At 46.9% G+C, this 27,285-nt stretch overlaps 1 protein-coding gene across 3 annotated transcripts in view; it reads left to right on the plus strand.

Annotated features, from left to right (window-relative positions):
* The window catches only part of RABL6 (RAB, member RAS oncogene family like 6), a 100,942-nt gene that overhangs the window by 52,171 nt on the left and 21,486 nt on the right, over positions 1-27,285 (plus strand). For all 3 annotated transcript variants that reach the window (XM_074973950.1, XM_074973951.1, XM_074973952.1), the window contains 3 exons: positions 4,791-4,894; positions 17,020-17,384; positions 20,314-20,470. In XM_074973950.1, coding sequence (XP_074830051.1) covers positions 4,791-4,894; positions 17,020-17,384; positions 20,314-20,470 — 626 coding nt within the window. The remainder of the gene's footprint in view (positions 1-4,790; positions 4,895-17,019; positions 17,385-20,313; positions 20,471-27,285) is intronic.

Genomic DNA, 27,285 nt, shown 5'->3' on the forward strand with positions numbered 1-27,285 from the left:
GAGGGGATCTTAAGGGACCTTTCATTTACATATGCTGAGAAAAAACAAACTTGATGTACATGATTTATGTAACTGAGAATTGAAGCAAATAAGGCTGCTTAATAATCTTTAAACAATGCAGTATAATAAAATAACTGAACGGAATCAAGAGGTAATTAATGTCTGTTTACATGGAAACTCAAAGAATGTGATTTAGTTAGAGTCCCTGTGGTGCTAAGATTGAGTGGCCATTGCTCAGATGGGTGATGTGCTTGAGATGACCTACTTGCATTCCAAGTCTCTTCTGTTCACTAGAGATGCCATCCAGTACAGTTCACGGACTGTGGTGCTGGGTGCAGCTGGCTGCAGCAATACCTGAAACGCAAATCCGGAGTTAATGTGTGAAGAGGTTACTGTTTAACCAGCTACTCTAGACTCTTTGCTTGAGCTGTTAGGTTCACATTGAGGGTGGGAGAGGATTCAAGCAGGAGCCTGCTCTGTCACTAATTCAGAAGCATTTGGGTAAACTGCGTCACTGGCAGCAGGTTCTAGAAGACATGAATGTGCAACACAAAAAACCTGCAGAAATGCCTCAAGGGCCATTAGCTTATCTAGAACAGGCTTCTGCTAATATTCCTACACCCACGAAGCAAGCATGATTAAGAAAGATGTTTGAATTTAGATCTTTGAGTAGTATTTTAACTTAAAGTGAAATGAAATATTGAACTTTCTACCTTTGTATAATATGTGATGTAATTTGTAGTATAAAAATAAATCATGTTTTACTGCGATAGTGGGACACAACTAAGCACAAGGGCCAGAGGCAGGACTTTGATTGGCATACACACTGACATCATTGTTAGATAAAAATGCATGCAGATATGTTTGCCTCCTGCACTAAAAGCCTGCAGCTGATGAGCTTTGACCTCTCCCTATCATTAAAAGGCTAAGATGGACAGACTCCAGTTGATGCCACATTACAAAGGTACTTGGAATTTCACTTCCCTCGGCCCAGAATTTGTTTCTCTGTGCTTGTCAGAATCTGTCAGGCCATTGACATGCTCTCCAGCCACCTCTCATAAACATATGCAGGGTTTTGAATGCAGCACTTCCTGTCCCAAAGCTCAGAAACCACAGAATGAGTGTTTCATGTGTCACCTGTATTTGTAACCAGGTCTCTTGGGAAACAAACCACTAACTTATGTGGCTCAGTCACTCCAGGCCTCTGCCTTCTCCTGCTGTAGTAATGAGAATCTTGCTATTGGATTCAGTGGGAGTAGGAGTGGACCCTTTGGGGCTCACTATAGAGGAAATGCAACATGTTGGAGAACAGTGTGTGATGAGTGCACTAGACCTAGCCCACAGTGATGCTGTTCTTGCTTTCATAGTGACTCAGTCTCCAGAAAAAACAAAAAACTAACTGCCCTTTCTCTGCCTTACAAAGTAAGGGTAAAGGAGAGGAAATCTCTCCGGTGCAAAAGGCAAATACTGTTTAGTCAGCCATTCTGCCTAATAGTGACTGGTCTCTTCATGTACCTAAACATAACATCCTACAGCTCTTGGTGGGTTAGTTAATTGTATCTGAGATCCCAGGTTGCTCTCTCACAGGGCCAGTGTTCTCCGTCCTGTCTGGTGTGTGGTGGTGTGGCTTAGTTTTAAATTACGCTTCCCTATCTTCATCTTACTCATGAATCTTGCAACAAGAGAGCGGAGGATGAAACTCATACTCTGAATATAAAGCAAGTCCCCTCCAGCAGCCCAGTCTCCTCACTTATTTATCAGCTGCCTGCCATGAGCTGGACTGATTAACTCCAGAAAGCAGTTCAGTCAACCAGGTATTCCTGACAGGCCTTTCCTGGGCACCGTTGTGTGTGACTGTCAGAGGTTCAGCCATCCCTTCAGAACAGTCCATGTAAAGAGACTATTCTGTGAATAGACAGTTCATCTAATTGCCTTTTCCACTGGAGCACTGAAGATGGCATTCAGTCAAAGCATTATCTAGAGCTCAGTTAACTCTGTTCTAATGAGTAATTTAGTGTTAAAATAAGTTTGAGGTTTAGATTGAAAAATTCTAGGGTGGACTAGTTGCTTGGCTTGTTCTGTAGAACACTGAGTTTGATTTTTTTTTTTTTTTTTTTTTTTAGTCTACACATGACTGACTGTTAGCTCCAAAAGTCAACAACACGGTTTAGTATGTGTCTGTGTGCAACAACAGCATGTGTGCTGGCTGACCAAATATCACTCTGTTCAAAAAATGTTTGCCTTCTCACTAGGATTTTGGTCTGTGGACTACACGCTAGTTTTTCTCACTTGCATTTGAGGCTATTAGAGATTTCCCTGCACTGAATGATGCAACATTCCTCACCCCTGTTCTAATACGTGAAGTAAAAATATAGCCCATGGATTACTAAAAATAAACCTCAAGTTCGTTCTCATAGCAGACAACTTGAAGGAACATTGAGGGTTAGGGAATTATTAAAAAAAGACTTCACAGTTCAGGGTCAAACTTGGGACATCTTTCTCCCTCCCCCTTTCCTCATGCTTCAAGTTGACTGTAAGCTTGTTGGGGTAGGAATTGTATATCTACGGTCCCTGGCACAAGTGGGCCCTCATGGAAAGGGGTACTGCCATGGTAAAAGTAATAATCGGGACATGTTTGTGCTCAGGCACAGATGGCCACTTCCTGCACCTCTTGGTCCCTAGCCTGTGGGAGACGTGGATGGTGCCACTCCAGACATGGAATGTCCTGGCTCTTAGTGTCATCATAAATCTGTGTAGCTTGTTGCGTGAGACTCCCCAAGAGGCCTACATCAAAAAGCTATGGATGGAGCCCACGTTTGTTCAGTCACTATCAAAACCTAGCCCAGTGTGGTGTGCTTTTGGTTGACTTTTTTTTGGTGAGGAAAGGAGAGCAGGCTGGTGGTGGTGAATTTTCCCATATGGTATGGAGTCAGAAGCTGAAGGTTTTAGCATCTGGGTATGGGACAGTTGAGACTTTAACACCTGCAGAGGCAGTCCGGGATTATTCATCAAGCACATTAGCAAGATGTTTCTTCTAAGAAGTCAGCAGTGAAATAGTTAATGTGACATTTTAAAGTGTTGTCTTTCTGTTTCAGAGCTAAGAAACCGCTGAGTTAAGTGGGACTGTTCACACCTCCGAGCCATTGTCTCAGGCCATATCTACACTACCACTTTTGTTGGTAAGAAAAGGAGTACTTGTGGCACCTTAGAGACTAACCAATTTATTTGAGCATAAGCTTTCGTGATGCATCTGATGAAGTGAGCTCTAGCTCACGAAAGCTTATGCTCAAATAAATTGGTTAGTCTCTAAGATGCCACAAGTACTCCTTTTCTTTTTGCGAATACAGACTAACACGGCTGTTACTCTGAAACTTTTGGTATAACTCATGTCGCTCGGGTGTGAAAAAACACCCCCTGAGCGACATAAGTTTCACCGGCATAAGTGGTAGAGTGCATAGGCTGTGTCTGTGAGAGAGCTTCTCGCGCTGACATAGCTGCTACTGCTGCTCGTGGAGGTGGTTTTATTATGTCAACAGGAGAACTCTCTCCTGCTGGCACAGAGCGGCTGCACGAGCAATCTCACAGCAGTGCAGCTGCATCCATTCAGCTGTGCCGCTCTAGGCTTGCTAGTTTAGACACAGCCTCAGGCTGTCCATGTTCAGGGAGACAACACTGCCTTGGTTTATCATATTGCCAACCCCAAGTGTTGGAAACATGTGAACCAAGCTTCGGAATTCATGAATGGCTTAAAAATCATAAGAATTTTAAATACATAAATGTTGGGTTCTTTTTTCTTTGCCCCCTGGTTCTTGAGGTCATAGTTTCAATCTCTTCTCTGCAATCCTGAGGGCTAGACACTTTCAATTAATAAAGCTGAAATTCTTAAATAATTTGATTCCAGCAATGGGGGGGAGGACGAGTGTAAATAAAACATCAAATATTGTGACTCTCCTGATTAGAATTTCAAGAGTTGGCCACACTGGTTTACATTCAATTCATGTTTACAGGGTTATTTTCACAACCATGTTGACTAGAAACATAGCTTTCTAAAATCCGAGCTTTGATTCCAAATCATAGTTCTGTGGCAAATTGCTTGGCTGCAGAATACGTAGGACCCTGATTATAAAGAAGAAAGGCCAGGTGTTGGGATGGCTTAGAAATGAGCCTTCTCTTAAGCAGCCATTATGTCTGCTGTAAAGGCAAATGAATTCCTTGGTGTCAGTATCTTCAGTGCGTCTGTACACTAATAGGAGCATCGTTCTTTTATATTCATCCAGCTGGATGACTGAATTAAGTCCAATTAGAAAGCAAATGCACGACCCGCTCACTGCACCAGCTGAACCCTGCCTCTTGGTGATAATGGGAAGTTCTTGTATCCAGAGAATCTACAAACAGTGTTGGTGCAAAGTAGTGATGTCACTGATGTGCATAATTTTGTATATTCTTCTCATAAAGGGACATATAAGCAATCATTTAGTTGAAATTCTTTTATTATTGCTCTGTAGCATATTACACTTTCCTGCACACAGCATGTTTGTGACACACACTCATCCTTACAACAGAGAATGCTGACTTTCAGAATGAATACCTTGTTTTTGCCCCTCTGCTTTCCATTGTCTTCCTTTAAGTTGAACACCTTGCCGGGGGCCCTAGCTGCTGTTTAATTCATTATGATGGGTAGAGTGGTGACATTAGTGCGGATACAAGATCTCGCAGTACTGGCAAGCTCCCAGATATCTAGTACAGTGACCGTTCCTGCTCAGACCTCTGTTTTATTTTCCTTTCTTCAGAGGGAGACATTGCTACGGCAGCTGGAGACGAATCAGCTCGATATTGACGCTACGTTGGAAGAGCTGTCAGTGCAGCAGGAGACAGAGGACCAAAACTACGAAATGTATGTCATTGAGCCCTCCTTTCTAATCTTTTTGCTGGAATCTACATAGCTCTTGTCTGTTGGGCAGCACTGCACTTTACATCAACCTGGGGAGGTCCAATGGATATCATTTAGTATTTGTTTGGATACTTCATTTCTTATGTAAAATAGGAGATTCTCCAATGCAAAGCTTGTTCTTTGGATTCTCTTCAGACATGTGACCTATGGGAGGGGGAGAAATTGAAGGGAGCTGGATCAGATGAAATGGCAGAGCGTGAATGAGGCACGTGGTGCAAGGGTGATGGAGGAGTATGTCACAGCCTCTCCTGGTGGAAGGGAATGCTCACAGTACACTCTAGTGCTTGAGCAAGGAAACAGTTCCCATTCTTTTGGCTGTCGTCTTCTGGCTAATCGCGTTAGCGCTCATTTTGTCTCTGAGACACTAAGGTATTTTCTGTTGATCTCTTCAGTAGTTCTAGAAGCTTATTAAAATGTGGTCATATTTCAGAGTATGCTTCCTGTGTGTTCGGTATCATATCCACTTAGTTTCCTGCTTTGAGTGAGTTTCTACTCCGGTTAGCCTTGTAGAACCAGTACCGCTCTGGAGGAATAAGTTGGATTCTGTTCAAATTTGGGTGTATCAACAGTTGTGTTCAATAACTTCCAACTGCAGGGTATTTATTGTAGTAATGTACAAGCCAGACAGAACACAGGTTGGCTTTCAGGTTCCCGGATGACTGGAAAAAGGCTAATGTAGTACCCATCTTTAAAAAAGGGAAGGAGGAGGATCCTGGGAACTACCTTTTCTGCCCCGCCTGCCCTTCCTAAACAGTTTATATCCATCCATGACAGTACTCCAGTCATGTGAGTTATGGCTCAATGGGTAGTGATCAATGGCTCAATGTCTAGTTGGCAGCTGGTACCAAGTGGAGTACCCTAGGGGTTGTTCTTGGGGTCGGTTTTGTTCAACATCTTTATTAATGATCTGGATGATGGGATGGATTGCACCCTCAGCAAGTTTACAAATGACACTAAGCTGTGGGGAGAGGTAGGTACACTGGAGGGTGGGGATAGGGTCCAGAGGGCCCTAAACAAATTGGAGGATTGGGCCAAAAGAAATCTGATGAGGTTCAACAAGGACAAGTGCAGAGTTCTGCACTTAGGACGGAAGAATCCCATGCACCGCTACAGACTAGGGACCAACTGGATAAGCGGCACTTCTGCAGAAAAGGACCTGGGGATTACAATGGATGAGAAGCTGGATATGAGTCAGCAGTGTGCCCTTGTTGCCAAGATGGCTAACGGCATATTGGGCTGTATTAGTAGGAGCATTGCCAGCATATAGAGGGAAGTGATTATTTCCCTCTATTTGGCACTGGTGAGGCCACATCTGAAGTATTGCGTCCAGTTTTGGGGTCCCCACTACAGAAGGGATGTGGACAAATTAGAGTCCAGTGGAGGGCAATGGAAAATGATTAGGGGGCTGGGGAACATGACTTATGAGGAGAGGCTGAGGGAGCTGAGCTTGTTTAGTCTGCAGAAGAGAAGAGTGAAGGGGGGATTTGATAGCAGCTTTCAACTACCTGAAGGGGGTTCCAAAGAGGATGGAGCTCTGCTGTTCTCAGTGGTGGCAGATGACAGAACAAGGAGCAGTGATCTCAAGTTGCAGTGGGAGAGGTCTAGGTTGGATATTAGGAAACACTATTTCACTGGGAAGGTGGTGAAGCACTGGAATGGGTTCCCTAGGGAAGTGGTGGAATCCACTTCCTTGGAGGTTTATAAAGCCCTGGCTGGGATGATTTAGTTGGGGTTGGTCCTGCTTTGAGCAGGGGGTTGGACTAGATGTGTGCTGCAAGCTGGATTTAGCCCAGCACCCTTTGCTTTGGGAAAGTGCTTTTTCTTTTATATCAGGGTTTTGAAAATGTCCCTAATTGCTGCTTGTTAGAGATGCTGAGCCACCGATCCCAAAGTGCAAACATTATGGCAGCCCATGCCTGAGTGCTTCTTCCCCACTAACAAAAGTGCAGCAATATTTTAGGATTTGTCTGGCCTTTCGCTATGCTCTAGCTGTGACACTGAGATCCCTGGCGCTAAATCTCTTGTTGCATCAGTGGTCAATGTGGTGGTACAGGAAGAGCCACAGCACCTTCAATCCTAGGGACACAAACGTCTCTGGAACTACTGCATGGAACCCCACAGGCTGATCTCTGGTAACATGCGCTCAGGAGCTGCTTACTCTCTGTACAGCGTCGGGAGCTGGAGTAATTTACCCTGAGTTCTCGGTCAGATAAATATGACCGGTTTTGCACGGCAAGGACTCTCAGCCAGTCAGATTTTTCTCCATTCCAAACCATTTTATAATAAAATTATTTCAAGAATAGCTATTTTTTGCTGTATGTAGTTCCTAACTTCCCCTGCATGCGAACACCTGCATTTGTAAGGCGGGAAAACTGAACTGGTCAGTACTGCTCACTGATGTGGCTCTTGCTGTGGAATTATCACGCTTGGCACGTTTCCACTAACCTGTTTTGTTAAAAGTGAACTCTTGATGTATTGTCCTTTCCCTGCTGGCTTGTTAAAATAAACAGAGGTGGCACAGTGCAGCTGACCCTTGGCAGATGGTGACGCATTGTGCTGGTAACTTGAATGCGGTAGGTGCATGAATTTCTACAAGGTCATTTGAGCTTAAAGCTGACAGTGAATTGAAATTGGCATGACTAACACTGTTCATTACGAGATGCTGCCACGTATTGCAATTGATGCCGGGGTTAAGTTACTATTAATGTATCTCTGCAGTTGTATAGCACTGAGTTGACTTCCTTTCACCTTTCTACTTCCACGGTATAGATGCTGTGGGTGCATCGGTGTCATTGTCTCTAAAGAGTCAATCAGCATATCAGCCGCAAGGGGTAGCAATGTTTGGTGAAGTCTTTTAAATAGGTACATCCCAGTTGATTCCCCCCCCCCAGCCCATGTGGTGGGTAAAAGCTATGGGATCAAGAAAACTGAAAGTGTCCCTTTTGAAGTGCACATGGGTCCAAACAGCACTAAGTAATCAAGTTTTGTCTGTTTGTGTTGATGTACTGGACGTGACCAGGGACAAAAAAAATGAGCCAGAGGATGTTTTAAAGGCCAAGACTATAACAGGGTTCAAAAAAGAACTTTAGATAAATTCATGGAGGATAGGTCCATCAATGTCTATTAGCCAGGATGGGCAGGGATGGTGTCCCGAGCCTCTGTTTGCCAGAAGGTGGGAATGGGTGTCAGGGATGGATCACTTGATTTCCTGATCTGTTCAGTCTCTCTGGGGCACCTGGCGTTGGCTACTGCCAGAAGACAGGATACTGGAGTAGATGGACCTTTGGCCTGACCACGTATGGCCATTCTTATGTTAGCACAGAGAAAATCTCGTGTTGATCATTTGTGTAGATACTGAATAGTATTGGCGAGAGTGCACTCCTTTGTGGTAAGCCATTTCATCAGCTCCACCTCCTGCATAGTTGGATGTAAAAACATCAGTTCTCTAATAGTGATTGTATCTGCTGTATGGGGTGGTGATCTTTTATCATGTTGAATATTTTAGTGAGAAGCCTTCAGTGATTCACTGTGTCATGCAGCTGATAGATCGACAAAACACTGTACCTGTTACTGTACCCTTTTTTCAAATCTATCTTTGATGTATTGAATGATGTTCAGCAGCACTTGATGGATTCTGCCTTGGCAAGTCAGGCACCAATCTTGCTCTGGGATTACATGCTTTTCAAGGAGTGGTGATAGCAGGTTTAAGAAAAGATGCTCACACAGTTTGTAGAGGTGACCTTCGGCAGCAGGTCTTCCTCTCTTCTTTCTTTGGCAGCACCGTGGGGGTGCGCGATCCAAAAACTTTGGAGACCACTGGTCTAGAGGATAAACTACATAAGCTGAATAAGTCTGTTGTGTGCCACCTTGTGTTTTCTTTGGTAACTTCACTTTGGAGCAACAGCTGGATCACTGTCATGAGCAGGGCTCTTTTTTTTTTTGTTGTTTTGTTGTTTACTATAGTTTCAACCAATTTGTCTGGTACTGAAGTCAGGTTTACTGGCCTGTAATTGCCAGGATCACCTCTGGAGCTCTTTTTAAAAATTGGCATCGCGTTAGCTATCCTCCAGTCATTTGGTACAGAAGCTGATTTAAATGGTATGTTACAGACTACAGTTAGTAGTTCTGCAATTTCACATTTGAGTTCCTTCAGAACTCTTGGGTGAACACCATCCGGTCCTGGTGACTTATTACTGTTCAATTTATCAGTTTGTTCCAAAACCTCCTCTAATGACACATCAATCTGGGACAGTTCCTCAGGTTTGTCACCTTAAAAAGAATGGCTCAGGTTTGGGAATCTCCCTCACATCCTCAGTTGTGAAGACTGATGCAAAGAATTCATTTAGTTTCTCCGCAATGGTCGTCTTATCCTTGAGTGCTCCTTTAACATCTCGATCATCCAGTTGCCCCACTGGCTGTTTAGCAGGCTTCCTGTTCCTGATGTATTTAAAGTTTTTCCTGTTTTTCCTATGCATCGCTTCCCAAGCCAAAGATCTCTCTGATTGAAGCTATGTTAACATTGGCACTCTCTGGGCTCTCAGTCTATTACAGCAAGAACTAATTGTGCACCAGCCCAGCCAAAATGCAAGTGAGTCTTTTTCTATCATTCAAATCATGAAGCCAATAGACAACTCATCTGGAATGGGGTATTGCTTGCCCACTGCTGGAATCCTGTCTACCTTGGAGTGATGCTAGACCACGCTTTCTTTCAAGCATACATGGAGAAGAGAAAAGACAAAATTAGCACCTAGAACAACGTACTCAGGAAGCTTGCAAATTCAAAAGGGGGAACCAACTCGGCAACACTGTCAGGCACTGCACTTTCACTTTGCTGTTTGACAGCCAAATACACATCTGCTTGTGGGAAAGATTAGGTCATGCAAAGAAGCTGGCCTCTGGAGGAACCAAGCACCATGAAAGATCTTGCTAGGGCTACAGACCAGGCCATATCATGTGCCCAACACTGGAAAAAGCTATGTTTGTGGTGGAAGGACACAAGAAAAAGATCAGATCTCAGTGTTTTTTGCCCAGAAACACACCAAAACATAACTTATTGCTTGGTCTTAACATGTGCAGCAACATCGATGTACTGTGATGTCCTTCTCGAGTATTTCCAGCCATGTGTGTCACACTTCTGGTCATGTACCTGTCAGTGATTTTCTAAGTGGTTCAGTTGCTCTTCCACAGGCGGGGGTTTCCCCGGCTAGATCTGTTTGCCACCAGGGCCAACGCCCAGTGCCCGCGGTTCTGCTCGTTCCAGGGCCGCTGCCTGGGCTCACTCGCGGACGCGTTTGTGATCCCATGGAGAGGGGGCTTGATGTATGCCTTTCCCCTGCTCCCCTTGGTGCACAAGGTCCTGCTCAAGGTGTGCAGGGACAGGGCAGCGGTGATCCTCATCGCCCAAGCCTGGGCCTGCCAACACTGGTACACATCACTCCTAGAGCTGTCGGTGGACACCCCAGTAGTCCTGCCCCTACACTGGGACCTCATTAAACAGGATGGTGGGCGGCTTCTCCACCCCGACCTGCAGTCACTGCACCTGACGGCATGGAGGTTCTATGGCTAAATGCCCTGGAGAGCCAGTGCTCCCTTCCTGTGCAGCAGATTCTGCTTGGCAGTAGAAAGACCTCTACCAGGGCAGCCTATATGGCAAAGTGGAAAAGGTTCTCGTGTTGGCGTGAACCCCAACAGGTGCAGCCGGGCCAGGCCCTGGTGCAGGCCATCCTGAAGTACCTCCTGCACCTCGAGCAGCAAGGGCTAGCCCCGTCCTCACTCAGAGTGCACCTGGCAGCCATCTCCGCCTTCCATCTGGAGTTCTTGGGGGGCTCGGTGTTTTCCCACCCAATGGTGGGGCGGTTCCTTAAAGGGTTGGAGAGAGTGTTCCCGTACTGCCGCCCCCCAGTCCCTCCATGGAACCTTAACCTGGCCCTTTCTAAACTCATGGGGACCCCCTTTCGAGCCCCTCGCTACCTATTCTCTCCTCCACCTTTCCTGGAAGGTGGCGTTTCTGGTTGCCGTTACCTCGGCCAGAAGGGTGTCTGAACTGAGGGCCCTCACCTATGAGCCCCCATACAGTATTCACAAGGACAAGGTGCAGCTCCGGCCGCACCCCAAGTTCCTCCATAAGGTGGTGTCCCAATTCCATCTGGGCCAGGATATTTGTCTGCCAGTGTTCTTCCTGAAACCCCATACGGACCCGAGTCACCACAGCTTGCACACCTTGGATGTGCATCGATTGCTGGCGTTCTATTTGGAGCGTACCAAGGCCTTTCGCAAATCTGTGCAGCTGTTTGTGGCTGTGGCCGAGAGGTTAAAAGGCCTCCCAGTGTTGGCACAGCGGGTTTAGTCTTGGATTACAAGCTGCATCCGGGCGTGCTATGAGCTCGCAGGTGTTCCGGCCCCGGCGGTCACGGCCCACTCGACCAGGCCGCAGGTGACTTCCACAGCATTCCTGGCACAGGTCCCGATCCAGGAGATCTGCAGAGCAGCCACCTGGTCTTCGGTGCACACCTTCACGACCCACTATGCGGTCAACCAGCAGGCCAGAGAGGATGCGGCAGTTGGCAGAGCGGTTCTCCAAGCAGTTGTTCCGTGACTCCTACCCTCCTCCAGAGGTAAGCTTGTGATTCACCTAATGTGGAATGGACGTGACCAAGCACTCGAAGAAAAACCGGTTACTTACTTTCTCGTAACTGTTGCTCTTCGAGATGTGTTATTCACGTCCATTCCACCACCCACCCTCCTACCCCTCTGTCGGCGTCGCCAGCAAGACGGAACTGGAGGGGTCGGGCCGGCAGGGCTATGTATGCAGGGCGCAGTGGCGCCACTTGGGGGGCCCGCCGGCCCGCCGGAGCCGCTAAGGGAAAAAGTTTCCGACGCTCGTGCATGCGGCGTGCGCACACCTAATGTGGAATCTCGAAGAACAACAGTTAAGAGAAAGTAAGTAACCATTTTTTACTACTCAAGAAAGATCTTGGATAGTTTGTGGATAGTTCTCTGAAAACATTCATACAGTGTGCAGCAGCAGGCAAAAAAGCAAACAGAATGCTGGGAATAATTAAGAAAAGGATAGATAATAAGACAGAAAATATGTTGCCTCTATATAAATCCATGGTACGCCCACATCTTGAATACTGTGTGCAGATGTGGTTGCCCCATCTCAAAAAAGATATATTGGAATTGGAAAAGGTTCAGAAAAGGGCAGCAAAAATGAATAGGGGTATGGAACGGCTTCCGTATGAGGAGAGATTAATAAGACTGGGACTTTTCAGCTTGGAAAAGAGACAGCTAAAGGGTGATATGATTGAGGTCTATAAAATCATGACTGATGGAGAAAGTAGATAAGGAAGCTTTTTTTACTACTTCTCATAACACAAGAACTAGAGGTCACCAAATGAAATTTATAGGCAGCAAGTTTAAAACAAATAAAAGGAAGTATTTCTTCTCACAACGCACAGTCAACCCGTGGAACTCCTTGCCAGAGGTTGTTGTGAAGGCCAAGACCATAACAAAAAAGAACTAAATAAGTTCATGGAGGATTTGGTCCATCAGTGGCTATTAGCCAGGATGGGCAGAAACGGTGTCCCTAGCCTCTGTTTGCCAGAATCTGGAAATGGGTGACAGGGGATAGATCACTTGATCATTCCCTGTTCTGTTCATTCCCTCTGGGGCACCTGGCACTGGCCACTGTTGGAAGACAGGATACTGGACTAAATGGACTCTTAGTCTGACCCAGTAGGGCCATTCTTATGTCAGTGAACTTTGCACATTACAGACCTGCTGAAGTTGTGAACTCTAGGTGGGCAGACCCCTGTGCCCACATGGATTCTCATTGCAGGATCAAGGTATAAATTACCCTAATAGGAGAGATGGGAAGGAAGGTAGAGAGCAGATTAAGTCAGTTCAGAGGATAAATTAGCTTAGTGGGGTCTGTCCCCAGTCTCTTCCCAGGGACAGGCGAAGGTACTCCCAGTTTCTCTGGGGGCAAACAGACCACAAGACCCACTTAGCTGCTCCTAGCCTCCCACTTTTCTTGAGCTCCCCCTCCTTCACTACCCTTGCCACAGGGACTGTTCCCCCTCAGCTACTCCTCCCACGCTCACTGCCCCCTCCCTGAGGGCACAACTTTATGCCCTCACCTCTCCTTTCCCCTGGAGATTGACTTCCCTTTCCCATCATACTGGACCCTCAGGCTCCCTTTTTGCAGCTTCCCCGTCAGATGCTGCTATTCTGCGGGGGACATGAATTCTGTGCGTGTGCAAGTGGCACAGAATTCCCCCAGAAGTAATTCTGTGGGTTCACGTCTCTTTGTTGGAGTCAAGGGCTAATTCAAGGCAAAAATCCTTAATGCTGAGTGGGGACTCAGGAGGACTTCACAATAGATGTATCCATATAACCACCACAGTATGGTGCTAATTAGCCTTCTTAATAGCAGTCTTAGCAGAGGCAATGACCCTGGCAGTTGGCTTTCTGGGGTGTAAAGCACATTCAGGAAACCCTCTGGTACATCCTCTGGGAGGTATAAAGTACAGCAGGTCCTAGTCTTGTTGCCTCTAACCTCCCATATAATCAGGTCTGTTTCTGTCCTGGTTTATGTCTGCCATCTTGCTTGTAGCAAGTGATCCGCTCTGGAACTCTGAGTCCAGAAAAGTTCATTGCAGAGGGAGGGTTTGATATTCTGAGGTGCAGTCCACATCTGTGAGGGGTTGTCACCCCAGATAGCCAGCTGCCAGGGCAAGATTGAGTGGTGGGGGAATGAGATGTGCATACAGGATTTTTAGAGGGCACCAGTTTCCTTTAAGTCAGATAGTGAGGTGTCCCTTATGTTTCTTTAAGGAATCTCCATCCTGCCCCAGGTTTGATGTAGAGTCTGTTAGGAAACCTCCACGGGTTGCTGTTCTACATGGTCAGATGAATAGAGACCGTTTTGGGGGCCAATCTCATGATTTGTTGGGGTCGGTCTCATTTATTTTTTGATCTCTTGAGGTTGGCGATACTGTGAATGGAACTTAATTGCATTTAAAAACAGCAGAGAAAGTTACACAACCTTGGGAAGACTATTTTGGGAATGACAAACAATTATTAATGGCTGGTCATCCCAAAATTTGTATCCACAGTTGATCTGCGATCTGCAAACATGGTCTACCGATATCTGCAGATTTGCAGGGCTCTGCAGATGAGCCCCCTGCTTACTGGATTGCTTGTGAACTGTTCAGCTTTTGTAACTGTGTGAGGTGGTTAGTGCTGAGCTGTCCAGCTCTTGGAAATGGAGCATTCTTGCTCCAGCAAAAGCTGGATTCCTAGCAGGTTGTAACTCAACATGAGTGTTGCCTCCTTGTGAGGCAAGCCTGTTCTTTGGCTGTTCACGAAGGCTCCACAGCTACTGATTATAAAGCACATGTTCTCACTCCTGACCCCATGAAATCCTCTCTTCAAAGGGGCCTTGAGGGGTTTTAGATCAAGCTGCTCTTTCACAACTGGGAATATCTCTGCTGGAGAAGGTGGGCTGGTTTGGTCTCCCAAAGGATGTAGTGGTGATCTGTATCAGGTAATATTCACTGTTTTGGTGTATCCACTGTCTGTTTGCTGCACAAAGTTATTGCTGAGGCTGCTGACGTTATAAGGGATGCATTTAAATTATAGCTTCTGCACAGGAGACCTAGTTAAGCTTAGTGAAATATAAGCAGTGCCCATAGCATCTGTTGGAACTTCTAGGTGGGAGTTCTCATTTAGGGATCCTCCTTGCATCTTTCAGCTTTACTTCATATGGCTGCTCTATCTTATTCTGAGACCATTTCATAGTTTAGCAGGAGCTATTGCCATTTAAAATCTTTCTGTTAATATAAGAACATAAGAATGGCCACACTGAGTCAGACCAAAGGTCCATCTAGCCCAGTGTCCTGTCTTCTGACACTGGCCAATGCCAGGTGCCCCAGAGGGAATGAACAGTACAGGTAATCGTAGAGTGATACGTCCCCTGTAGCTCATTCCCACGTAGTGTCCTTTGATGTATGTCTGAACTAAAGGAGTCAATAATCATCCTGACTGTAGAGCAGAACTATGTCAAAGAATTGGCATTTGCTTTGCTTTGCTCTTTAAGGGTGTAAAGCTGCAGCCTTTCTGATGGTAAGAGCCTTAGAGCTCTGCTACATGAGACCCAATCTGGACAGCAGTTTCTTTAGGATTTCTGCTCCTCAGTGCCGAGGGGGAGGAGGGGACTGCATTGTATCTGGTGCCTTTATTGAGGGGGGGAATTCCAGCAACCCTCAGTGGGAGTGCCCTGTGCTGGCTCTTATCCTTTAGGTGAATATTCAAGTGTCCCCTCCCAGGCTCACTTTGTGCCGTGTACAAATATGGGGGGGCTGGTATTGCATTGTTGTAGAGCAGTGTTTCCCAGCTGGTGTGCTGGAAGGCCCCAACAAGTGTGATGTAGCATGTTTTGAAAAACTACATGTGGAGTGGGGGAGGGGGAAGGAAGCGGGGAATCTGCCTTCTCATTGGCCATCTGCCTCACTGCCCCGCCTCCTCCAAGGGCAGAGCAACCAGTCTCAATCTCCCTCTCCTCCCCACTCCTCTCCTGTGAGCAATTGGTTGGCTCCTCTGCCCCTCCCTCCTACATCCGCCAGGCATGGGGTAGGGGAAGAGCCTGGAAGAGAAGCAGGACCTTGCTGCAGCCCCCCAGGGTTGGGAGAAGCAGAGGTGAGGTGGGGGGAACTGAACTGGTGGCTAGGGGGCTGTGTGTGAGGTGGGGGAGCTGGGGAGGCAGAACTGGGGGTGTGGGGCAGAATTGGGGTGAGGTGGGGGCTGGACTAGGGAAGGGTGAGTACAGAACTGATGGGGGCTGGAGAACTGATTTGGATACTAGAGGCACAGGATTGATTTGGAAGTTGAGGAGCAGGGTTCATTGCTGGGCAGGGGACGGGCAGATGTGGGGGTGAGACCTCCTGCAACAGGGGCCAGAATCCTTGTACCCAATACATGTGGGAGCATGGGCAGCACTAACACTCTCTCTCTGGGGAGAGGCAGGGGCAGTTCACCAATCGTTAGACTGAAAAAACAATATCATCTCTTTGGCCCTCAAAATGTGGTTGTTTACTATCTCCAGATGTGTTGGGTTCTGACTCATTTATTTTTTGATCTCTTGAGTTTGGCAATACTGTGAGTGGGACTTAATTATATTGTATTTAAAAACAGCAAAGAAAGTTACACACCCTTGGGAAGACTATTTTGGGAATGAGAAGAAATGACTAATTATTAATTGCTTGTCATCCCAAAATAATAATCTCAAGTGCATGTCACTTTCTCCACTGAGCATGCTTTTGTCCGGAGTTCTTATATTTAGCTTTAATGTTAGTTTCCACTGTTGATAATTCTGGCACAAAAGACAGATTGCGATCTAACCTTAGCTGTCATGGTTTTGATTTTAACCCTGCTAGCCTTGTTCTGAATTGCTCATCTGAAGATAATATGGTGGTGTGCCTTCAATAATTAAGGTTTCAGAGTAGCAGCCGTGTTGTTCTGGATTCGCAAAAAGAACAGGAGGACTTGTGGCACCTTAGAGAATAACCAATTTATTTGAGCATAAGCTTTCGTGAGCTACAGCTCACTTCATCGGATGCCTTCAATAATTTAAGTTATCAAGGAGTGCTGCAGCAGAGAAAAGGTTAGGAACCACTGTCTGAGAGTGACTTGACTGCTGGAGTTGCTGTACGGGGCTTCCTCCTGGAGACTCATGCCAGAGAACTTACTGTGCGAACATGGAATGAGGTAGATTCTAACCCTTTGCATATCTTGGTGCCTTCCATCCAAGGAGCTCACTGCACTTTCTCAAACACTGATTAACCTTTGGTCCTCATTGTGTGCTAGATTTCCATTTGGGGTGAGTTAGGCGCAGAGAGGTGAAGTGACTTGTCTAAGGTTGCCCAGGAAGTCGCTGGCAGCACTGGGCCTGGAACCGTGCTCTCCTGGCTCCTAGCCATGGGCTGCAGCCAGAGAAGTAGTGTCGTTAATGAGAAGCTCCGTGGAGTGTGCTGTTCGTCCTTATATCTGCACTCCATTCTTTTCTGCAGCTTTCTTGAAATGATGGAAGCCCGAAGTCGAGGACACGCGTCCCCAATGGCGACTAATGGGCAGAGCCCTTCCTCTGGCTCCCAGTCGCCCATAGTACCTCCCAGCTGCACGTCAACAGACAGTTCCAGTCCGGGTACCCCCCAGCCACCACAACCTCAGCAGCCGCCTGCCAATGCAACAATGTCCCCTGAGCCTCCATCATCCTTGTCACCAGTGCCTCCCCTAGAGGCTCAGCTACCGCACACATCATCCCCAGCTACAGCCTCCCCAGCAATGCCTGTTGCAGTCCCGCTGCAAAAGCGCGGCATTATCTCCCGCCTCTTTGGAACTTCTCCGGCACCAGAGACGTCTCCTCCCCAGCCAGGTAGGTGCTGATGCAGAGAGAACCTGGATTTTTCTGTCTGGTAGTGGGTGCATGGTCATGCTTACAATATTGCACATCCCCACTGTCTCTATTTCTTTGCTGTACCCCTTCTGCTCCCTGTTGGAGGCAGAGCAGATAGCCCTCCTGTCTTAGCAGTGCAAGGCTTATATTTGTTCAATATAAATCCAAAGAGAGTAGTGCAGTTGCTTCGTTCTTTTCTTCCAGCTGCCTTGCTTGATTTGCCATGTACCTCCAGCAGTGCTCATGCTAGCCTCTGAAAGGGACCCCCTTCAGCAGCGGAATGATGGCTATGATGTTGAACTTCAAGGCTGGGAGGGGTTCGATATAGAGTGCTCCTGGGGAAAGTAATAAACTGTCAGCTTCTGAGTAGGAGTGTGTCCTTCCCCACTGCTGGGCCTGTGCCACTCGCATACAAATCAAAATGGTAATAGAAACCCATGCACCTGATGCCTGTATGTAAGTGTGTCAGCTGCAAAGCACACTTGCGTGTTAACAAAGAGCAGTCTACTGTTTGTATTTAAGGAACATAATCATTCAGCCAGAAATCTGAAGTGATCACACAACTGCAGCACTGTGCTGGATCTGCAGTAGATTCCTCTCTGGGGAAATATGCACCAGCACAGCTGGCAGGAGGAGGAGAGTGGCCCATGGTTACATCTTATTGTTAGTAAACAGCGGAGCAAAGTAATACCAAGGTCATGGAGAACGAGTATCAGACAGTCCCAGTGCAGAGGCATCCAGGGCTGTTCATTGAATCAGAGAATTTTAGACTTTTAAGGTCAGAAGGGACCATTATGATCATCTAGTCTGACCTCCTGCACAATGCAGGCCACAGAATCTCACTCACCCACTCCTGTAACAAACCCCTGACCTATGTCTGAGCTACTGAAGTCTTCAAATAGCGGTTTAAAGACTTCAAGGTGCAGAAATCCTCCAACAAGTGACCCTGTGCCCCACGCTGCAGAGGAAGGCAAAAAACCCCCAGGGCCTCTTCCAGTCTGCCCTGAAGGAAAATTCCTTCCCGACCCCAAATGTGGCGATCAGCTAAACCCTGAGCATGTGGGCAAGACTCACCAGCCAGACACCCAGGAAAGAATTCTCTGTGGCAACTCAGATCCCACCCTATCTAGTGTCCCATCATAGGCCATTGAGCATATTTACCGCTAATAGTCAAAGATCAATTAATTGCCAAAATTAGGCTATCCCATCGTATCCCCTCCATAAACTTATCAAGCTTAGTGTTGAAGCCAGTTATGTCTTTTATCTCCACTGTTCCCCTTGGAAGGCTATTCCAGAACTTCACTCCTCTGAAGGTTAGAAACCTTCGTCTAATTTCAAGTCTAAATTTCCTGATGACCAGTTTATATCTATTTGTTCTTTGCTTTCATTTCTACTGAGCTAGACCTTAATTTGCCCATTACATTCACTTTACCTACAAAGCTGACTGGAGCTGCCACTGCCTAGCGATTATTAGCATGACAGGGGTTTGAGTCACCCTTTGCTAAATAACCTCCTCCTTCAAACTGTCACTTTAAGGAGTTCATAAAGCTATCAAGACACCCACAGAAAGGGGGAGGTGCTCAAAATGCACTCTCAAGTTCAGTTTTAATTCTGTACATGATGTCTTATCTCCTGGATCTATTATCAGTTGTGACAAAACCCACCAATTGCAATTTTATAACTCTTCTTACCTGTGCCAGTTCCCTGGAAGCAGGAAATAGGGAGAAAGGAGGAAAGTTGGAAACTCCTGATCTGCAGGTCTTTTTATGCTTTGTCCAAAGAAACAAAAAAGTGAAAATGCAAATGAACAGCAAGATGTGGCCAGTCTCCTTCACAATTTACACTGGAAACAAAATCACATAGAACTGAATGCAGAGAGGCAATGGGTTCACTAAGAAAAATGGACACAGTCCAACCCCAGTGTTATAAGCTTTTTATCCATTGTTTTGTCAGAGTAACTTTCAGAAAGCCAGTGTGTTTTTATAAGATCTGCAAAAGAAAGTTTGAGCTACACATACATGTTCTGCAGCAGTAATGTTTTTAAGTTATTCCCTGATGTCAGTGATGCTGTTACCCAAGCAAGGAAGTGAACAAAAAGCCACGTTAGGCTCTGCTCCTTTAGGAAAACTTGCACTAGGGCAATCGGGGAAAAGTCATTGTTCATCTTAAAGGATGCTGCAAACAAAAGTGCAAGTAGTCACACTTTTCATGTCTGTTTGAGAACTGCTTTTCTTTGTGTTAAGAATCTGGGATGAAGATTAACCTAGGAGAAGAGTAAAGATTGCTCCACAAATAAGACCTATTAAAGCAACTCTTATTTTACGTAACACCTAGGGGCATTGATCTGTTGGAGGCCTCTTGCTAGGTAGCTTACAAAGATAGAGTAAGTGACAGTCCTTGCCCCGAAAGGTTTACAATTTTAAATGACAAAATCATGTGTGTGAAAAAGCTGGGTGAAAGACAAGGGAACAGTAACCGGAAGTTTTAACATGGACTAGCTTTGTGCACAGTTCATAGGTATAAAAAGCCAGTCCTGGCTGTAATCACAACCCCTGTTATCAACTGGCAGCACTCTGTAGGTTATAGTGGCATAGGTGAGTTTTAAGGAGGAAAAGATAAGTTGAGCTTGGTACATGCTAAACCAGCAGTAGCCAAAAGGCAGCTCATGGCTACCTTCATGCGAAGCAGTGGTTTGATCTGAATGGCCTGTTGCATTCCTTCTGCTACACAGCAAATGTCCAAGACTGTTGTGGTGTTAGCTACACGTCTACACACAGAAGTGACCCTCCGCATGCTAGAGAAGCATGGGTTTGAGATGCTTAGAGGAGTAAATTCCCTGCCACACCAGCTGGGCCAATTGTGCCAAACTGTTCTGTTGTGTGTTACCTGATCACTGTTCCATCTATAGATGCTGCTACTATTCCCCCCAGTGAAGTCCCTGCAAAAGTGCAGAGTGTGGAGGACTTTATTCCCGATGACAGCCTGGACCGCAGCTTTCTGGAAGATCCAATCCCTCAGAGAGACAAGGGGATAACTAGGACTAAGGACCCCAGTGAAAGCGACAGGTAAGGAGGAAAGGAACTGGGGATGGGGGAAGAGGAGTGGGATAGAAATAGCACTCGGAAGTGCAGTCTGCGTGACTGAGGGATCATGTGTGACTCCTCAGCATTCTCTAGGGCCTTATGGTCTTAATACACACACAGTATGCTACACAGAGTGCAAACCCCCAAAGAGTGTGTATGTATCCGAGTAAGGTAGCCTCACCTCAGACACTTTCTCTTCCTTTCCTGAACACCCAAGAAATCAAATGGCTTGCAGCATGCCCTGCTAGCAACACCTATCCCTGTTAAATTGGAGAGGCTGCCAACTCGAGCATGTCTGCTAGCCGTAATTATAGTATCGCTCACAGGAAGAGAGGGTGGGTCTCTCTCCCATTAGCCAGGTCCCAAAACTGCTTAGAGCCACTACCTTGAACTCCACTCAGGAATTTACTGTCTTCCAGAGCCAATGACGGGAAGCAGTGGTTGAGAGTGAATTATATAATTTCCAAATCCCATCCCCCCTGCACTTCTCCCTGATTGCTTTCTAGCCTCTTCTACTATTGGCCTCTATGTTAGCTCTCGATATTAAACGGTTGCTGCTCTTCTGTAAATTGCCCTGGCAACAGATGCTTGCAGAATCCTATTTACTGCATTGGCAGGATGAGTTTGTCATTGCCAAGCATTGTTCTTCCTGACACCCTTCGAATGCCAGAAAGCTGCGGTGCAGCCTAATTTTGTTTCTGGCTTTGATCGTGCTCCAAAACTGACAGGCTGCGTCACTGTGTGACTTTACCCGAGAGTCTCACTTGGAAGCGTCTGTTACAAATAGAGCTGTCGATTAAGCGCAGTTAACTCATGCAGTTAACTCAAACAAAGTCATTGTGATTAATTGCAGCTTTAATCGCACTGTTAAACAAAAGAATACGAACTGAAATTTATTAAATATTTTGGATGTTTTTCTATATTTTCATATATATTGATTTTAATTACAACATAGAATACAAAGTGTACACGGCTCACTTTATATTTTTTATTACAAATGTTTGCACTATAAAAATGATAAACTGAAAAATATTATTTCTTTTATCTCATATAAGTACTGTAGTGCATTCTTTATCATGAAAGTGCAACTTACAGATGTCCATTTTTTTGTAACATAACTGCACTCCAAAACAATGTAAAACTTTAGAGCCGACAAGTCCACTCAGTCTTACTACTTGTTCAGCAAATCGCTCAAACAAACAAGGTGGTTTGCATTTATAGGAGATGGTGCTGCCTGTTTCTTTTTTAAAATGTCACCTGAAAGTCAGAACAGGCATTCACATGGCAATTTTGTAGCTGGCATTGCAAGGTACTTATGTGCCAGATATGCTAAACATTCGTATGCCCCTTCATGCTTCAGCCACCATTCCAGAGGACATGCTTCCATGTCTATAGTAGAGACCATGCAGTGGCATTGCTGTAAGATCTCCCATGTAGCCGCTTTATGCTGATGAGAGAGCTCTCCCGTCGACATAAACGATCCCCAACGAGCAATGGTAGCTATGTTGGTGGGAGAGCATCTCCTACCGGCATTGCGCTGTCCACACCAGCACTTCTGTTGGTGTAACTTACGTCGGTCAGGAGGGCGTGTTTTTCACATACGTTCTTCAAGTGTTTGTTTAAGTAGGTGGGTGCGTGCCAAGTGCACAGTCATCGGAAGGTTTTTCCCCTAGCAGTACCCATCGTGTCGGCCTGGGTGCACCCTGGAATCGCGCCTTCAAGTCGCCGCATATAGGTCCCTGCTGACCCTCTGCCTCCTCAGTTCCTTCTTACCGCCAGTAATGGTTGTTGGAGCTGTGTGTCTCTCTTGCTTCAGCAAGCGTTTCCTCTAGTTATTTTTGTATCTTCAATCTGTAAATATTTAAATAGTTAGTATTAGTTGTAGTTAGTTAGTAGCTAGTTAGAGTTTGCAGGTCCCCCAAACACAGTTCGTTCCCCTCTTCGGGTTTTGGGCATGCCTTGATCCCTAGGGTTTAAACTATGCGGGACCTGCAACAAATCATGCCAAAGGGCGATCTCCACGACTCCTGTCTAAAGTGCCTGGGGGAAGCACATCAAACAGATTGTTGCAGGATCTGCAAAGGGTTCTGCCCTAGAACTAAAAAGGGAAGGGACTTGAGGCTCAAGCAGCTCCTCATGGAGGCAGTTCTTCATCCCCAACTGGCTCCAGGCCAGCAGGACACGGCACCCAGCACCTCCATTCAGAGCATGCCGGCCTCCATTAGAGAAGCTATGGCAATGAGGAAGGACTCTATGCATAGAAAACCTCGGCACCATCACTCCCCAGCACCAAAGTCCATGACAGCAACACGGCACTGCTCGCACTCACTAGCGCCTCACAAGAGGCACAAGAACAATAGAGGGCACTTGTCCATGGTGAGAGGTGATGTGTGGTGGGGGTGGGACTGAGGGGTTCAGATTGTGGGAGGAGGCTCAGGGCTGGGGCAGAGGGTTGGGGTGTGGGGGGGGGGGTGAGGGCTCTGGCTGTGGGTCTGGGCTGGGGATGAGGGATTTGGGGTGCAGGCTGCCCCAGGACTGTGGCGGGGAGAGAGGTCTCCCCCCAGCCCTCTCTCACCACTGCAGCCCCGGACCTGCTGTGGTGGGGAGAGGCACCTCTCCCCCAGTAGCCTCTGCTCAAGAGGAAGACTTGGGTTCTTCTGGGATTAATATCAAGCAGAAAATTTCACAGCTGAATAACAGACTGCGGGCCAAATTCAGCATTTAGTCACACCATGGATATTAATGGAGTTACACTGGATTTACACCAGTGCAATGGACAGCAAGATTTCACTCCCTCGGTAAGAAAACTGTTAAAATTTTCAGCAGCTGTAAGAAGTGTCCGTACCCATAATACCATTTTGACACTGGTAAACAACATGAGAGATGTGCTGATGTGCAGGGGGAAGTATTCACAGCAAAGGCAAAACTGTACACGACTCTCCTGGATCTAAGTTTTGTTACAAACCTCAAGCTCAGGCCAGTTTTGCTGAAAGGGTTTGTTGTGACCCTTTTGTGAACCTGGGGCTGCTTGATGGGTTCTGTGAGGAAACTGTCCTTTCAAAACTCAGTGAAACAGGAACAGTAGGAACTCTGGCTTCAGCTGGGCTTTGATTTGAGTTAGAGAGAGTGAAGGGCTGGAATGCATAATACAAACTCGGCCCCTGCCCTAGAGCCACAGCGGCAGGGAGAGGTACCTCTCCTGCGGCCCCAGCCCTGAAGCTGCCACGGCAGGTCGGGGCTGCGGGAGGGGTGCCTCTCCCCGCCACAGCCCTGAGTGCCTGCGCAGCCCTTGAAAGGCTGCTGCGTGGCTTAGAGGGAACTTAGCTCAGGACGCAAGGCCTCTGGTCCCAAACAGAAGTCTTGCTCCATATCAACATCAGAGAGTTGAAGGTGGTTCGCTTAGCCTCTCAAACCTTACACATCTGCTCTCCAGGTAGGATTGGATCAGTCATGATGGACAGTACAACAGCGATATTTTATATAAAACAGACAAGGTGGAGCATACTCCTCCCCTCTGTGCCAGGAAGCCCGCAAGCTGTGGGACTTCTGCGTGGCTCACTCAATACACCTAGAGGCGTCTTATCTTCTGGGATCCCAGATTGAGCTGGCGGACCATCTCAGCAGATCATTCCATGGCCACGAGTGGTCCATTTGCTCGGACATCATGAACAGCATCTTCCAACAGTGGGGAATTCCCCAGGTGGACCTGTTCACAAAGAAAACAGACAGGAAGTATCAGCAGTTTTGCACCTTCCTGAATCACAGCCTGGGCTCAACCACAGATGTTTCCTCTCCCTGGGAAGGACCGTCTGTTCTATGCGTTTCCCACCCTTTCCGCTCATTCACGAGGCCCTGCTCAAGATCAGAAGGGACAAGGCGACTGTCATTCTAATAGCACCTGCCTGGCCCCGCCAACACTGGTACACATCGCTCCTGGAACTGTCAGTAGCCACTCCGATCACCCAAGACCATGGTCACCTCCAGCACCTCAACCTTGAATCTCTCCACTTCACAGCATGGAAGCTTCATGACTAAACCCCATGTCAGAGATGTCCTCCTCAGCAGCCAGAAGCCGTCCACTAGAGCTACTTACTTAGCTAAATGGAAGAGATTTTCGATCTGGGCAACACAAAGGGGCACGTCTCCAACTCAAGCATCAGTACCCTTCATCTTAGACTATCTACTGCACTGGATGCAGTCAGATCTGGTGGTGTCATCTGTAAAGGTTCACGTAGCAGCCATGTTGGCATTCCACCCAGGGGTGGATGGTCGATTGGTCTTTGCTAGCCTGATGGTAAGTCATTTTCTCAAGGGCCTGGACAGGGTATACTCTCCTGTCCGCCATCCGATACCAGCATGGGATCTTAACCTGGTGCTCTCCAGGTTAATGGGACCTCCCTTCGAGCCCTTAGCAACATACTCACTCCTCTACCTCTCGTGGAAAGTAGTATTTCTGGTGGCAATAACTTCAGCCAGGAGGGTGTCTGGGATCAAAGCCTTGACATCTGAACCTCCATACACGGTCCTTTATAAGGACATGGTCCAGTTGCGGCCTCATCCAGCCTTCTTGCCAAAGGTGGTATCTCAATGTCACACAAGTCAGGACATCTTCCTCCCAGTGTTTTGCCCTAAGCCACACGCTGACAGCAGGGAACAAAGACTCCATTCCCTGGATGTGAGGCAGCCTCTGGCCTTCTATATTGAAAGGACAAAACCATTCTGGAAGTCTAACCATCTATTCGCGATAGCAGACAGGATGAAGGGCCTCCCAGTATCGTCCCAAAGAATTTCACTGTGGATTATGTCCTGCTTTCGGACTTGTTATGACCTGGCAAAAGTACCAGCCCCGACGCTAACAGCGCATTCTACAAGGGTGCAGGCCTCCTTGGCCACATTCCTGGCACAAGTCCCTATACAGGAGATTTGCAGGGCAGTGACCTGGTTGTCGAGCCACACGATCACTTCACATTATGCCATCATCCAGCATGCCAGGGATGATGCAGTTTTCGGCAGAGCGGTGCTTCAGTCAGTGAACCCTGACCTATGAGCTCTGATCCCTCCTCCAGTGGTCTGCTTGGGAGTCACCTACTTGGGATTGACATGAGCAAGCACTAGAAGAAGCAAAAACGGTTACCTAGCTTCTCATACCTATTGTTCTTACAGATATGTTACTCATGTCCATTCCAAGGCCCATCCACCTTCTCCTCTAATGGTGCCTCCGGCAAGAAGGAACTGAAGAGGCAGCAGGTCAGCAGGGCCCTATATGCAGCGCCTTGAAGGCGTGATTTCAGGGGGCGCCCAGGCTGACCTGACAGGTACCGCTAGGGGAAAAACCTTCCGGTGACTGTGCACGCAGCATGCATACACCTACTTGGAATGGACATGAGCAACATATCTCAAAGAACAACAGTTATGAGAAGGTAGGTAACCATTTTTTTACTGACGAAAGTGCTAATGTGCATAACCTTTAGATGCCCATCCTAGATCCAGTGGAGTAGGATCTCTTGTAATTGAGCCCTTCATGAGACTTACTAGTGTGGTGACTTCATTCAGAAGAACACTTTTGCTTTGCCTTGACAGGTTTTCTTTCTGTGCTATAGCAGCAACATCAAACTGGCATTCGGATGCTACGTGGTTTTTGCTATATCAGGGATTCTCAAACGATTTCAGTGTTGGCCATATTATGCTTTGTGGACCCCTTCCGCCCCCTTGTGATTCCATAATATCCCTTTGGCCACTGCACCAATCACGGACATGGAAAAGTCATATCAGAGCAATATATTTGTGTACTTTAGCAGTCTTGAAATGTGGCCTAGCTGCTGGAAGTGAGCCAGCGCCATGGGAGGACTGTGGGTTGTTCACAGACCACAAGCTGAGAACGGCTGAGCTATGTAATTCCTAACCACCAGCACAAGTCTTTGAAGACTTATGGGATTATGTGTCCCAAGCTCCATTTTTGTTTTCGTTGGTTTTTTTAAGGCCTGTTTTCTGTCCTGCAGTGTATAGGGAGAACTCTTGAAATATATGTTCCTTGAGCAGCTCATTGAGACAGTTATATTTCCTATTTCCCGGCCACAGGGCTTGCCTGGCTTATCCTTAGTCGGATGCACTATGCTAAGATGTATTTGAAGGGTATTAAAGAAGCTTATCAGACTCAGAATAGACGTCCCTATTTCTTCTCTGTTCCTGGCCTTGCCGGAAGTAGTTAAGTTATGCTTATGGGTGGGATACAGGATTAGAAAGGTGAGTTCTGTGTGAAGCTGTGGATCTGTTTTCACCACCTCACTAGACTTTTATCTTTACTAACCATCTAGTTATCTTTCTATATCCTTAAATCTGCATCACTCTGAACTTGTCTGTCGTCCCAGTCGTTTTCTTGCCCCCCCCCCCCCCAAATATACACCTCCATGGACAGCTGTTTCAGTAGTGTCACCCAGCTGTGTTGAGAGTGCAAGTGAGGGGAACTGAGGACAGGGTTTCCTTCACACTGTGGAGCCTCCCCTTGCCCTGGCGCATGCTCATACCACCCCTCTCCCACAGCACAAGTTCCCTCCAGCTTCCTTGCTGAACTAGATTTTAGTTCCTTCCCCTCTGTTTCTCTAGCTCCTAAATTAAAGTGACAGGAGGAGTTTGTTCAGCCTCTCTGTAGGGGAAGGTACATTAGGGAGAGAGCTAAGGCTGCTCCGTTTCTTCTGAACTGAAAGCAGTACACTCAGGATTTGAAATGGAGTTTGCCCCTATATGCCACTGAGCCTCGGTATGGGGGGCCTCACCTAGCATGTTCTTTGGCGTCATGT

Source organism: Natator depressus, chromosome 16 (genome assembly GCF_965152275.1).
Source record: "Natator depressus isolate rNatDep1 chromosome 16, rNatDep2.hap1, whole genome shotgun sequence".
Taxonomy (NCBI): Eukaryota; Metazoa; Chordata; order Testudines; family Cheloniidae; genus Natator; species Natator depressus.